Here is a 14,770-nt window from a genome sequence, read left to right on the forward strand (position 1 = left end):
AGCACATTTTACCCTCTCAATACCATTGTGAACCATAAATAAGGATTATGGTAAAAAACTATGACTGCAATGTAATCATAAAAGAAATAACTTTATTATCTCAACAGCAACAAGAATGAAGAGCAGAAGTTTCTTTCTTCTCAGATGTTCTCCTAAGAACAAGGGAAAGGGAAGTGGTGTGTGGCCAAGTATGGTGACCCATACTTTACCTATAGAATATACAGAATTTGTGCCCTGCATTTAACCCATCCAAGTGTACACACAGTAGTGAACATACACCCGGAGCAGTGGGCAGCCAATGCTGCGGCGCCCGGGGAGCAGTTGGGGGTTCGGCCTTGCTCAAGGGTCTCACCTCAGTCGTGGTATTGAGGATGGAGAAAGTGTTGGTTATTCACTCCCCCACCTACAATCCCTGCCAGACCTGAGACTCGAACCCACGACCTTTGGGATACAAGTCCGACTCGCTATCCATTAGGCCACGACTGCCCTTGTGGGTTAACAAGACCCTAAAATCTCTATCAAGTTCTAAAATCAATATTGAATTTGAAATCTAAATTTACCGTCTAAAGATAAAATTGAATGCAGTGGCTTTAACCCTCTGCGCTTGTTCACTTTCATATTTTCCTGATTCACAGAGAAACCTTAAATACTCAGATGCATAAGACTAAAATCAATAGAATCTAAAAAGCTTGAAGGGTCTACTTTTAAATGAACTAATTCAAATCAAAAACTAATATTTCTGATTATGTAATCCCTATTACATAATCAGAAATATTGAAAGTAAAGCGAGACCAATCTTTCCCGTATCTGAAAGTTTGAAGTTTCTGTTAAGGTTTATATGGATTTTAAGATGTAGCCTAATTAGCAATTTGAATAATTAAGTTACTTATTGGACTAAGTTACTTTTCAGACAGAGTAATTAGTAAGGTAATTTAAATACAATATTGATGAAGTAATTAGTAACTGTAATTAATTACTTTTTGAAAGTAACTTACCCAATACTGGCCAAGGCTCATTTAAAATGAACTGTTTCAAAGTGGAAAAATGTTCTATGGTCAGATGAGTCCAAGTTTGACATTCTTGTTGGAAATCACGGATGCTGTGTCCTCCGGGCTAAAGAGAAGGGAGACCTTCCAGCGTGTTATCAGCGTTCAGTTCAAAAGCCAGCATCTTTGATGGTATGGGGGTGCATAAGTGCATATGGTATGGGCAGCTGGCATGTTTTGGCATTATGAATGCTGAAAGGTATATAAAGGTTTTAGAGCAACATATGCTCCCCTCCAGACGACGTCTATTTTAGGGAAGGCCTTGTGTATTTCAGCAGGACAATGCAAAACCACATACTGCAGCTATTACAACAGCATGGCTTCATAGTAGAAGAGTCCGGGTGCTGAATTGGCCTGCCTGCAGTCCAGATCTTTCACCTATAGAGAACATTTGGTGCATCATTAAATGAAAAATACACCAAAGACGACCATGAACTCTTCAGCAGCTGGAAACCTATATCAGGCAAGAATGGGACCAAATTCCAACACCAAAACTACAGAAACTCATAATCTCGATGCCCAGATGTCTTCAAACTGTTTTGAAAAGAAGAGGAGAAGCTACACCATGGTAAACATGCACCCGTCCCAACTATTCTGAGACCTGTAGCAGGCATCAAATTTGAAATGAGCTTCCTTGTGGGGAAGTCGAGGCCTAATGGTTAGGGAGTCGGACTCGTAATCCAAAGGTTTTCAGTACCTAATGGAAACATTAGCAAAATGTTCTTAGAATATATGTTTTTTTAGCATGGATGAAAACATGCAAAGGTAAATTAAACACACTTTACATGTTAATTTAAGCATGCATCGCCATTTAACATAAATGAACAATAAGAGTACACTATTGTAATAATGTTGTGAATCTTTATGCTTTTGTTATTCGCTGTTTGTTTAGTACAGTTAGGGAAAGAGCGTATTCACAACATGACTGAAATATTCTGAAGTAAATCCACAAGTGAATTTGAACAGATTTGATTATTTAAAATAAGCATATTCGTATACAGCTTTATTCCTAAATTCAGTATATTTGAATAAAAACAATTATCATCACAATGTTTCATCTCAACTATCATTGACAAATCTTGGTTGACAAAAAAGGGGTTTGGCATTTTCACAAAATGATTCCAAATGAGCAAAGCTTTCATCAATGCAATGAAATATTTATGTTTACTAATGAACATTTTGATTCTCAAATGTAAAGTCAAACAATCCTCTTAACCTAAAGGACTAACGCAATCTTAAAGGTGCAGCTCAGCCACAAATGTTGCATTTTTCTCTAAAGAATGAGTAAATCATGTAAAGGCATGCAGCAGTGCTCAGCAACTTCTCTGCTCTTTCCATTGTTAGAAATCCCAGCTGTGGTGGGAATGAACAGCGACACACTGGAATGACTGTTAAGGTGGCATTTCTTTAATAATAAGCATCGAATGTGAGGAAACGACTCAGCAATTGGTCAGGTGAGATTCTGGGCGAAAGTGCAGCTGCAGGGGCATGGCTTCAGCTGTGGGTGGACCCAACATTTGTGGTGGGAGTTTTCCAGAAATGCAAGTTTGGGCAGCTGTCATTTTAGGAGGTGGTCCAGCATCATCACCTTTCAGTTTGCAATTCTATTCACCGTGAATGTGCAAGACTTCCGATTTATTAGCCACTAGGCCTATAGGTAAATACTGTAACTAATTTGTGATACAGACTGTGTTTATGATTAAAATCATATATTAAAATAATATGATAACAAATAGGAGTTTACAATATCAAGAAACTTAACGGTCTGTTTTGGTACAGTTAAAAAACTGGATGTCTATGTTATGTTGGAATTACTATAATTATGAGTTTCCAGCTAGTAAAAAGCGCTACAACTTTGTCAAGCTCGTAATTACAAGTTGGAAACTCAGAAATGGTGGTGGCTTGAACAGTTATGTAAGTTATGTGGCAAGGACTGCATTATGGAAATAATTATCTTATTCTCTCCAAAGCTGCATTTATTTGATTAAAAAAATACAGTAATATTGTAAAATATTTGTAGGATTTAAAACACCAGTTTTGTATTTTCAAATGTATTTATTTATGTGATGAAAAGCTGCATTTTTAGCAGCCTTGAGTCTTCAGTATCACATTCTAATATGCTGATTTGCTGTCCAAGAACCATTTCTTATTACTATCAATGCTAAAAGTTGTACTGCTTATGTACTTGAGCTGAGAGAATACCATGACACCCAGAAATGCAGATATAAAATTGATATCCCCCAAAAATGTGCCACTGACTATTTGCACAATATAAAAATATTATTGCAGATTTTATGTTGTGATACATTATTGTGACATTGTTTTTTATATTTAAATCTCACGATTCAGACAATATAAGGGGGTCCAAAAAGGGCTTCACTACACTATAATCAATCCTTTTGCTGTTTTGGCAATACTTTGGCATTAGACCATGCTTGAATCATTATAACAATGAGACTTTTCTTTTGATTTTGGAGTAAAATGTGACCTGGACATCGCTGCTTAAAAAAAAAAAAAAAAATTTTAAGCCAGAAAAGAGCTCAAAACTTCTCTAAAACCAGCCTCAAGACTCGCAAACCAGCTTAGGCCGGTTGAAGACAGGGATTTTTTTCAGGGATGTTCTTATAAGAAAGATGGAGGACCACAAACAATTACAAAAAAAAAAAAGTGCATTTCATTTTGTTTTTATTTATACTTGAAATGCTTTACATATCATCTAAAATAAATGATCTTAACAGTCAAGTCCTCTCTACATCAGTGTGTTTGGAAAGAATTACAACAGACAAAACAAACGAGGTCACAGAAACAGTCATTCACACCATTCCAGTGATTCCCATATAAGGCAATTCCCATATTCGCAGCACTTCCGAGGAAAAAGATTGTCATGGCAATGGGGTGATGAACCACTGACCAGGTCAAATGCAATCAAAGGGCAGGTGCACTGGTCAGTTATGGCATGGAAGCAAACTTGCCTCAACTTGATAAGATGCATGAAATGGTGACACAAGCTACAGCAACGTGCAGTTACGAGAACACAACGGAATCCAGCATTTTGACCGCAACCTCACGATCATTAAAAACTCACACGGATGATATAAGGACTAACATACCTAACCTTAAAGGTTAAAGATCTGAGCTAGTTCCCGGGTTCACACCCTAGAAAGACCATCATTTCTGGAGAAGAAAAGGCTCTGCTACATAACTAAATATCCTCAAATTAGGACTAAAATATTTCATCAGTAAATGCAATGAAAACATCTTTAAATAGTTAACTCAAGACTACCATGCTATCAGGTGTGAACATCTATAAATCCATCCAGATGTTCTATTCTATAAAACACATATACAGATGCAGACCGGATGACCACTATACAATTACGCTAACTACCTGTTTTTTGCCCACAAATTAGTTCAGGAAACATTACTACACTAAAAATTACAAAGAGCAAAACACTGTGATTTTATACCGAAGCTTGTTCATTTGTAAATGCAGAAGACATGCTGTTATTACCTGACAGGAATACAGTTTCATTCTGTTATGTTATCAGAGCACGGAGGAATACATGGTGAACCAATGCATGACCTAAAGTGCTGGAAAGAAGTGGAACTGGAAGGTGAGCATTGCATTTCTACGTGCTATATGGCTTGAGAGCGTTTACTAACACAGTTGAATGATTTTATTTTCTCAGGAACAAGGCTACATACAGAACAGTCCGATTTATTGCATATACGGGTGAGCATTAGATAGAGGCGTCACGATGATTCAATTCCGACCGGTCATGCAAATAGCGGTGATCTGTATCAATTTAATAGATTTTTTAACAAATGCATTTCTGAAGAACACAAAAGAAGATATTTTGAAGAATTGTGGAATCCAAACACAATTGGAGCCTATGTATTTTCATCGTATGGCAAAAAAGGGCAAGTAAATAATGACCGAATGTTATTTTTTGGGTGAACTATTCATTTAAATTTGAACATTCTAATTAATTACAAAGTTTCTGAAGCATGTCTTAAAATGTCTAAATTTGTCCTTCCACAAATTAAGTCCTTAAAAAAAGTTTTGAATCGGAGCAGAACGTCATAAATTCATAAAGTCAAGCCATTAAATGTTGCGTTGCATTGCATTCTTGTTTTCTAATACAAATATCGAAACATTCTTAAAATCTTGTTAAGCAAATTGAAAATATGAAGTTTTGTTTTCTGAAATATTTAACAAAATTAAACGAGTTCATCCTTAAAATATGAACAAATATCTGTCAATGTTAAATTATGTTTGTTATATTTGTTTGTTTAATCATAAACAGATTTTAATCATAATCATAAACAAAATCAGTTTCTTATAAAACAAGACATGCGATGTCATTTTGTATCTATATAGAGTAATGGAGATTGGTTGGAAGTTATATTTTCAGACTTTGAAGTGTAATACAAGGCATTTACATTCAGAAACCAGATTGATGTATGTTGTTTTAAATTATTCCATAAATGTTCTTAAAAAGACATTTTATCAAACCTGCAGAAACCCTGAATAATCTGATAAGCATCATATGAATGTGGGATTTGAAAATCTTCTAAATTTGCAAATTCCCTTATTTGTAAAACAATATTTAACTTGAATTTAAGGCTCACAATGATCAGAGATTTTTCTATGAATCATAATTAGGAGTTTTACTAATAATCATGACAGAGCCTGTGACAGTCGACGCTAAACCACAGTGGAAATTTAAAAATGCTAATTTTTATTTATAAAAGTCACAGTTTAGCCAACCTATTTGCAAACTATCAAACTCGCCTTTCCCTACAGAAATACTATAAACTGCCTCCTACTGATGGAAGACGTTCTCTTAAGAAAAATCTAATTTTACCCTTGTCTTCTGATTCATTATATACAACCACTCCATGTGCGATGAGCCAGCTCCGCTGTCAGATCAGAAAGTGAATGCTTTTCGCTATATTATGGCTGATTTTGATGATACACATGGAATGGATGGCTCAGATGATCATGTGGCGAAGTTTGCAGTTTAACTCCTTCTCTTTTCCAAGCAGTTCACTGCTGTGCTTTTTAAATGCCTCAAACTCCTAAAATGTGATATGTAAAAACATTGATATGCCATTGAGATCAAAATGTCCAATACTCATACAGGTTTTCTTTTAACAGACCTTTTTCAACTCATTGCAGGTGTCCTCTGCCCTCTCTAAGGCGTCCTGTAGTTCCTTCACTCTTAATTCACTGTTCACAGCTGCTGCTTCCTTTTCAAACCTGATTAAAAAAACATGAGAAAGGCAAACTAAGCAACAAATGCATTATTTTATGAATAATGGTCATTTCATGTAAGTGATAAAGAAAGACTGAACTGATCTTTTGTCTGTCGTATTGGTTTATGCAAAGGAATAGTTCATTCAAATGTACCCTTATGCCGTTCTGACTATATATTATGTTCTTTTTACCTTTATACCTAAAGAACACTGCCTTTATCATGGTATGATACTTACTTGAGCCTGACAGTGTTATTCATTATGGACTTTCCTCAAATGGAAAAAGAGGCATTCTGCCTAACATCAAATTTTATGTTTCATGGAAAAAAAAAAATGACAGGGTTGGAATGACTTGAAGCTGCGTGAATGATAATGAAAGTTTCACTTTTGGGTGAACTATTCCTTTAATAAACATGGCATGTGTTATCCATACAAAAAGTCTAGTGTTTACGTATAAAAGTCTTTTTCATGTAATTTGAGATTCATACCTGTTTTCTGCATCTAGTCTGCAGTTCTCAGCTTCCTGCCTTTTCTGCTCCAGCTCCTGAATTTCAGCTTGCTTGTCCTTTAAAACATTACAATGAAATCATTAGAACTCCATCTGAAAACAAACAGTAATGTAACTGATAATTAATATGAAATCACCATACATCCTTTTTTCCCCAGAAGTGTTCCTTCATAGTTGCTGAAGGTAATGACTAAAAAAGTAGTTTGACCAATAGCATGCAGGCATTGTGCATAATCGACCAATCGTGGCATGTGAGAAGGTGGGATCTACGCAGAATATGTACATATAACATATGAGGACTGCAGAGAGCATGTCAGTAGGCAAACAAAGCCAAAACCCTGACATTTTATGCAATCAAAAAACGATTTTGTATGGTCACTCTGAACATTTGTACCATTGCTCACCAGTATCATTTTCCCACGCTGCATTGAGAGATCAATAAGCTCATCCTTTTCCTTCATGAGTTTCTCCAGTCTCTCTTGAGGGTCTGTCTCCCTCATTGATTCTTTTTCCTGAGTTTGTCTTAGTTTGAGATCCAACTCTGTTGGACAGAAATATGTGAGGTGTATTACAGTGTACCAGGACAACCACACAAATTTACACAAAAATACTTTATCTTTTTTTTTTTTCTAGTTGCCAAGGCAAAACCTCAATTAAAGTAATTTTAGCTTGATGTAGGCTACTAATATAAATAAAACTGAAATAAATAAAAAAACCTATATAGACAAATAAACTGCAAAAAACAACTAAATTATTAAACTAAAATTGAATTTAAAATGGAAAATATTAAAAGAATCACTATAAGAGTATCTCAGTAAAACTAAAATAATATGGAACCTAACACAGTATCAAAAGTGTTTAACTAAATTGTCCTTAAAATCAAGCATTAAAATTAATTCCTTGGTTTATTAGATCAATTTGATTGAATGTACATCAACAACAAAATATTTCTCATGTTTTCTCTTTGAAAAGAAGCTATTTTGGTATTTAAGAAGCTAACTATTTTGCTATACTAAGGTGCACTATATTTTCATTTATTGTTGTTTTTCCACAATCCTGAGAAACACCATTTTAAATCTCATTTAATCAAGTTTCTTGAAGAATAGTTTGTTATTATTCTTTGGTTTGAATACATACCTGCACACATCTCTACAGCATCCTTCAGCTGTTTTTGTGTGTCGCTCAGTTCGTTCTTCAAAGAAGCCTCTTTGATCTGATGGAGGTTGATCAGTTCTTTCAGTTTAATCTGGAAACCTGTTGTTTTCTCCCTGTTGGGATTATAAAGATATTGGCAAATACTTACTGTACGTATTTCACAGAAGGACATCAAGTAAACAGCGATCATCCACTGTCAGGGAACTGTCGTGTGTGTGTCATGTGTTCCTGCCCCTTGTGTCCATATTTGGTTTGTTTCCTGTCCTTGTTAAATGTAATGTTTAATTCTTGTCCAGCCGTGTTCGTCTCGTTATCTATGATTTACCTGTGTATTTATAGTCCTGTCTGTGTAGTGCCAATTTGTCTGGTCTACTCGTTAACCCCGGTGTGTGATGTCCGTGTCTGCCTTGCCTTGTCCTGCCATGCCCTGTCCTGATGTCTTGATGTTCAGTAAAGTCTGTTATTTGAGTTTCTATCCTCGTCTGCGTGTTCCTGGTTCCTCCCTCGTGTGTGCACCGTGACAGAAGACCAGACCACACAGTAAGCGGCGCCCCTTCACTCGGTTTTGTTTTTTCGTTTTCAAAAGTCTTTGTTTTGGTTCCTGTGTCTGTCCGTCCCGTGGCAAGGAAGTCGCCACTCGGCATCCCGCCTTAGCCCACTGCAAGTCCGCGTGGGAGTTCGGCGGGATCACCGCGAGTGCCGCGAGTCCGCTGGCCGCGGCTCATCCAACCCGCCGTTCGTGGGAGATATCCGCCGCTGCCCGCGGCTATCCCAACCTCGCCGCTCACACCGAGCCCGCCGTTCGCGGGAGTTCACGCCGCCGTCCGCGGCACACCGAGCCCGCCGTTCGCGGGAGTTCACGCCGCTGTCCGCGGCACACCGAGCCGCCGTCCGCGGGGAAAGCCAACCCGCCGTCGGCGGCTCCCCCTATTCACGCCGCTACCCGCGGCTCACCGAACCCCGCCGTTCGCGGGAGATCACGTCGCCATCCGTGGGGAAAGCCCACCCACCGTCGGCGGCTCCCCTATTCACGCCGCCGTCCGCGGCTTCCCTGTGCACGCCGCCGATCCGCCTCTGACTCAATGCCCGCCGGCCAGCCGCTGACTCAAGCCCGCCGGATTGCCGCTGACTCAAGCCCGCCGGATTGCCGCTGACTCAAGCCCATCGGTCGCCTTTACCCTCTCCGTGGATCTAGTCCACACGTCACGGCCAGGAGAGCCGTGTTTGTTTGTTGTGCCCACAGGAACATTTAAAAAAAAAACCTTGTCATGTCTTGTCCATGGAGACTCGTCTGGGGCAGGCGGCTCCTTGAGTTGTGGCCATGGAGGCCAGTCGCAGCCGCTTGCCCCCCCTGTCGCAGAAGTGGAGGAGGTCGCTGAGGGACCCTGTGAGGGCCCCTGACTCCTCGTCACGCCCAGAGGAAGACTCAGCTTCCTAGCCAGCCCAGGAGGGCTTCTGGTTCCTGTGGGATGTCCTGTTTGTCTGACCCTGGAGGGTTTCTGTCGTGTCTTGTCGTGTTTTGTCTGTCTAGCCCCGGAGGGCTCCTGATACCCCCTGGATTCCCCATGGAAATTTTGGGGGGGGGTAGTAGAGCTCTGGGTGGAGTGGGCGGGCCGTAGGAGGCCACGGCCACGAAGACCACCCGCCATGGCTTCCTGAGCTCCCAGCTCCGCCGGGGCCTCCGTCTGTTCTGCTCTGGAGGTCCCCGTCCTGTGTTTCTGTGGATGTCTGTCCTGAGGGGCCTCCAGAGCGCCCACCCCCCCCCTCCCTGATGGAACTGTTAAGGCTCGGGACGAGCCTTTCGGGAGGGGGGAGTTATGTCAGGGAACTGTCGTGTGTGTGTCATGTGTTCCTGCCCCTTGTGTCCATATTTGGTTTGTTTCCTGTCCTTGTTAAATGTAATGTTTAATTCTTGTCCAGCCGTGTTCGTCTCGTTATCTATGATTTACCTGTGTATTTATAGTCCTGTCTGTGTAGTGCCAATTTGTCTGGTCTACTCGTTAACCCCGGTGTGTGATGTCCGTGTCTGCCTTGCCTTGTCCTGCCATGCCCTGTCCTGATGTCTTGATGTTCAGTAAAGTCTGTTATTTGAGTTTCTATCCTCGTCTGCGTGTTCCTGGTTCCTCCCTCGTGTGTGCACCGTGACATCCACTTTTTCAGTTCTGGAAGTATATTTCTCATTTATTTTTTCTATATGTATTTAAAAAAAATGAATCAATAAATTGTTCTAATAAGCATGAGCTCATGAAAACTCAAAAAAAAAAAAACAATAAAAACAAAGGTGGGTCTCTCTTCAGCATTATGAATTCTATGTTAGTGTAATCTTTACCAGAAATAAGTCAATTTTGGCTATTTTTTAAGTGGTGTTATCATTAAAAATGTATTTCTCTTGGAGACCAAAGAGGTTTTTACTTCCAGAACAGACTGAAACTGAGAACGGTTCCTTACCGATACTCTGTTTCTAGTATCTTATGTTGCTCTGCCAATTCCTTGAGCTCTTGAGTCAGTTTGAGAATGGTCTTCTCTTTTTCTTGCACTTCCTGACTGAAAAGCGTTTCATTTTCCTTCCTGAGTCTGTCGTTCTCTTTCTCCAGCTTTGCATTCTGGCTCTTGTACTCGTTCTTGAAGTTGATCAGCTCTCGGTGGTTGGAGGCCAGGTGCATGAATCTCTGCTCCAGCAGTTCAGATTTCTTCCTCTCGTTCTCCAGCTCCAGCTGCACATTGGCTCTCAGGTTCTCCAGCTCTGTGTTGATCTTCTCCAGAGCCTGACAGCGCAGAAGCATCTCGTCTGCTCTCTGTTTCAGGATGCAGATGAGCGTCGACTGCTCGTCGATTCTTGAACGCAGCACGTCTGCCTCTGTCCTTTCTTCCTGGGAGAGGCTTCTGAGCTTTTCCAGGGCTTGGTGCACATCATCCATATCCTTAAAGGAAAGATTAAGATCTGGGGTTAAACCTGTGCTAATACGATTTCATTTCATTCAGTCATTATATTAACAACAAAAGTGATTTTGGGAAATTTAGGGAAATTCAGCATTACATCACTTGTAAACGGTGCTTGAACTGTGTATATTTCTCTCCTGATTCAGACAAGATTACTTTTTCACTGGAGAAGCAATATTATGGATACAGGATTCGTATTTTAGCCATAAGCGGTGTTACGGTAAATTAAAAACATCTTAATAATGAATTTGTTTCTTACAAACACAAATTTTCACTTCACAAGATGTTAACTGATGGACTGGAGTGGTGTGGATTACTTGTGATGTTTTTATCAGCTGTTTGGACTCTCATTCTGACGGCACCCATTCACTGCACAGGATCCATTGGTGAGCAAGTGATGTAATGCTACATCCAAATTTGTTCCCATGAAGAAACAAACTAATTTGCATTTGGATGGCCTAAGGATGAGAACATTTCCAGCCAGTTTTCATCTTTGGATGAATTATTTCTTTAATTAGCATGTATTAATCATAGCATGTACTTTAAAGTACATGAAAAAACACTTTTTATCACAGCAATTACTCAAAAATATTTGAAAATGATTTGAATATTTGTGCACTGACAAAGCTGTTGGCAGAATGACTTTAAATGGCCAAATATTGCAGATTAATCAGCCTGGATGATAAGTCTATCACTCACTCTTATAATATCTTATTAAAAAAATAAAAAGCACTGCAATTTATAATGCAAATGTAATGAAATGAAAAGCCAAGGAGGTTTAAACAGCAAAAAAAAAAAAAAAGAATAAATACATAAAACCTTTGTCTTAAAGTTTGAAATTACAATCTTTTTTCTCAATTCTCCAAGCAAAAACATTAATATCATCATATTGTAAAATAGTGAACATACTGTAAAGGGCATGTAATGTACTGAACATTTTAATAATCTGATGGTATCCAGGTATTCGCATGGATTTGATTTAAAAGCCTTTAAAACTACATTTTATAGAGTGTATAGCCTAATATACAGAAGTATGCCATATTTTGAATACAGAAACAGTACTTAATAACCTTAGTGTATATTGAAGGATGCACACTTCTTGTATAATAACTTGTCTGTTTTTACAGAGCACAAATCAGCTGTAGAATTGCAGAAGTGGCTGCAGTTTTTTTTTTTTTCTTCTTTTTTTTTCATGGATGTATTTTCAGGGAAAAAGGGGCTTTGGCACCACCTTCTGCCACTCCAGCAGGAAATGGGACTGTACCATTTCAGTCAGGAGGGAGGCTCACATTCACCTGATCACATCATTTGGATATTGTTGTGTTGATTCATTTGTTTATTAGTTTAGTTATGGATACAACTGTATGTTAATTTTAAAATCATGCATATTATTGGGAGGTTTGTCTTTTTGCTGTTTAATGCCTTCTATGCTTTTGGTAGAGTCAGGTCTATATGCTGTTTGTATAATCTATGTTTAAGAGAGTTTTCTCTCTCTCTCTTTAATCTTATTCTTTGATAGTAATTGTTCATCAGGGGTAGGGCTTCTATTATATTTGAGAGACACTATAATGAGGTATGATTTTGCCATTTCCTCATGATTATTTGTTTATTTATTTGCTAAACTTTTTTATAGCTGCACTTTTTCTTTTATATATATATATATATATATATATATATATATATATATATATATATATATATATATATATATATATATATATATATATACACATACATATATATATATATATATATATACAAATTCCCTCAATTTTTGCACTGCTTGTGACCCGTATTTATCGCCTAGGGTGCTCTGTTAAGCAAATGAACACAATAAAACCACACAAGGCAAACAAGTCTAATATATTATGATGACAGATTTTAAATGATCTGTGTTTTCATAACTAGGCATTTGTTGGGGTAAATTGTCACATTTTAAACACATAAGTATTATTAATATAATTTTATACTGCGTACTAACTGTAATATATATATATATTTTTTTTACCAAAACAATGGTTTATTATTTTTGTAAGGTACACTTTGCATTTGCTTGCATTATGCTATTTATGCCCATTGTGACAACTTACCCCATTCAGTGTGACGCCACTGTGGCATGTTATGACAAAAACTGTATTGTTTATTTTTATTTTCTTAAGCATTATCGGTGGAAATGTGTTCAAGGTGTTTGTCAACGAAACTGAAGTGGGAGAAGTAACATAAATTCCTTGAAAATAGTCGCCTAAATGGGGTAAATAAAACCACAACACTTTTTTTTTTTTTTTTCGTATTTTAGTAATGCGCCACCAGTTGCTTTGTCACTGTTTGGGCGAATTATGTGTTTGAAATCACGATTTTATCACAAATGCAAAATCAAAACAGTCGGTGGATGGATCTTGACAAACAGAGATCATGCGTGTCAGCTGCAGAAATGGGCGTAAACAGAACATCACGTACCTGTTTAGTGTCTTTGATCATCGTTTTGAGGTCTATTTTCTGAGGAGACGTCATGCTGAATCTTTCAAGGCTGTGTTTTTGCAGAAAAACAAGCCCAGGTTTCTTCACAAAGGCGCCTCGACCGCAGTGAGCTGCAGTGATCTGTGCTTCTGTGGCTATTCAAAGCTTCCCCGGTTGCCCCTAGCAACAGCGCATCCAGTCGCGATTATTTCCTGTGTTTTTTTCCCCTTTCGATAGACTACATTTGCGAATGTAATTCAGCTTTTTAAAAATCGACTCACATTTATAACACGTCCTGCTGATGTAGATATGTCTGTGTTGTGTTTCCCCATCAGGTTAAGCAGATTGGGCTGAAAAGGCAGGTGTAGTGCTCGGGTTTCACCGCTAGATGTCGCCACGACTCCTCTGTGGTTTACACTGATTTGAAAGGTGCAGACTTTTGCATTAAATTGATCAGAAGAGTAAAGACTAAATAATCGATTTAATTAACGTTAAGTTAAAATCTACAGCTGTAGCTCTGTCGATTTTTTTTTTTTTTTTTATGTTTTATTCAGTGGGAGCCTTTGAATTCTAAATTGAGGATCACATTAAGAGTTTCGGACATAAAAGGTTCACTTTAACACACCTAAAGGTTCACTTATTAGCTAAGCATGAGATCTTTGACTCTCACTGACCTTAAGTAACACATTTAAAACCGTGTTCGGCATTATTTCACTCTTGGAAGACTTGTGCTCAATCTTGAGAATCAGACACAGTTGTGGGTGGGTTATTATCAATAATAATAATAATTGCAAAGTTATTGACTCGAGCGTCCACACTGTGAAGCTTTATACTGTAGTTTCACAACAGACTCTACAAAAAGAGTCAGAGTCAAGTTGTCATTATTGTAATACATAGAAGCACAAATTAAAAAGTTAACTTGTTCAAATTAATTAAATCAAATGAATTTGTTAAAAAGAGGTGTTGACCATGTTTTTGTATTTTATTTATGTCCATTGGCATTAGTGGCTGGTAGCTGTGTTTTGGAACATAGTAGTTGGTTTCTAACTGGTTTAAGCTGGTCATTAACTGGTGATGTACACTTTGCTGATACAATATTTCTCAAAATTGAGTAGTCTATTGACAAGGCTGTCATTAGATTAGAAAATGAATAGGCTGAATGTCCATTTCTATTAATTGTTCAATCAAACACAAGTTTAAATGGGAAACTTCAAAAAGCAGACAGCAGTGCATTACTGATGGAGGTGGTAAGTAGGTTCTGATGTTGTTAAAACATAATGATGAACATTTTTACAGTGCTTTTTTTAAAATTTCACATCAAAGTCAATGTGTTACTTGCCGTTTCTTTGTAAAATGTACGACATTTTTGAGTGAAAATTGTTTTAGAGTTCTACAGTAAATAAAT

At 38.1% G+C, this 14,770-nt stretch overlaps 1 protein-coding gene across 1 annotated transcript; it reads right to left on the minus strand.

Moving 5' to 3' along the window:
- Positions 1-3,737: 3,737 nt before the first annotated feature.
- On the minus strand, positions 3,738-13,419 carry LOC306875825 (coiled-coil domain-containing protein 89-like; the record flags this gene model as incomplete). The annotated part of the gene is made up of 7 exons (XM_079426571.1): positions 3,738-6,128; positions 6,210-6,309; positions 6,794-6,870; positions 7,218-7,354; positions 7,951-8,081; positions 10,417-10,889; positions 13,366-13,419. The coding sequence occupies 7 exons, from the start codon at positions 13,417-13,419 to the stop codon at positions 6,042-6,044; spliced, it is 1,059 nt and encodes a 352-aa protein (XP_079282697.1). The 3' UTR covers positions 3,738-6,041.
- Between the last annotated feature and the right edge of the window lie 1,351 nt (positions 13,420-14,770).

Source organism: Barbus barbus, assembly GCF_936440315.1.
Source record: "Barbus barbus genome assembly, chromosome: 10".
In the NCBI taxonomy this organism is placed as follows: Eukaryota; Metazoa; Chordata; class Actinopteri; order Cypriniformes; family Cyprinidae; genus Barbus; species Barbus barbus.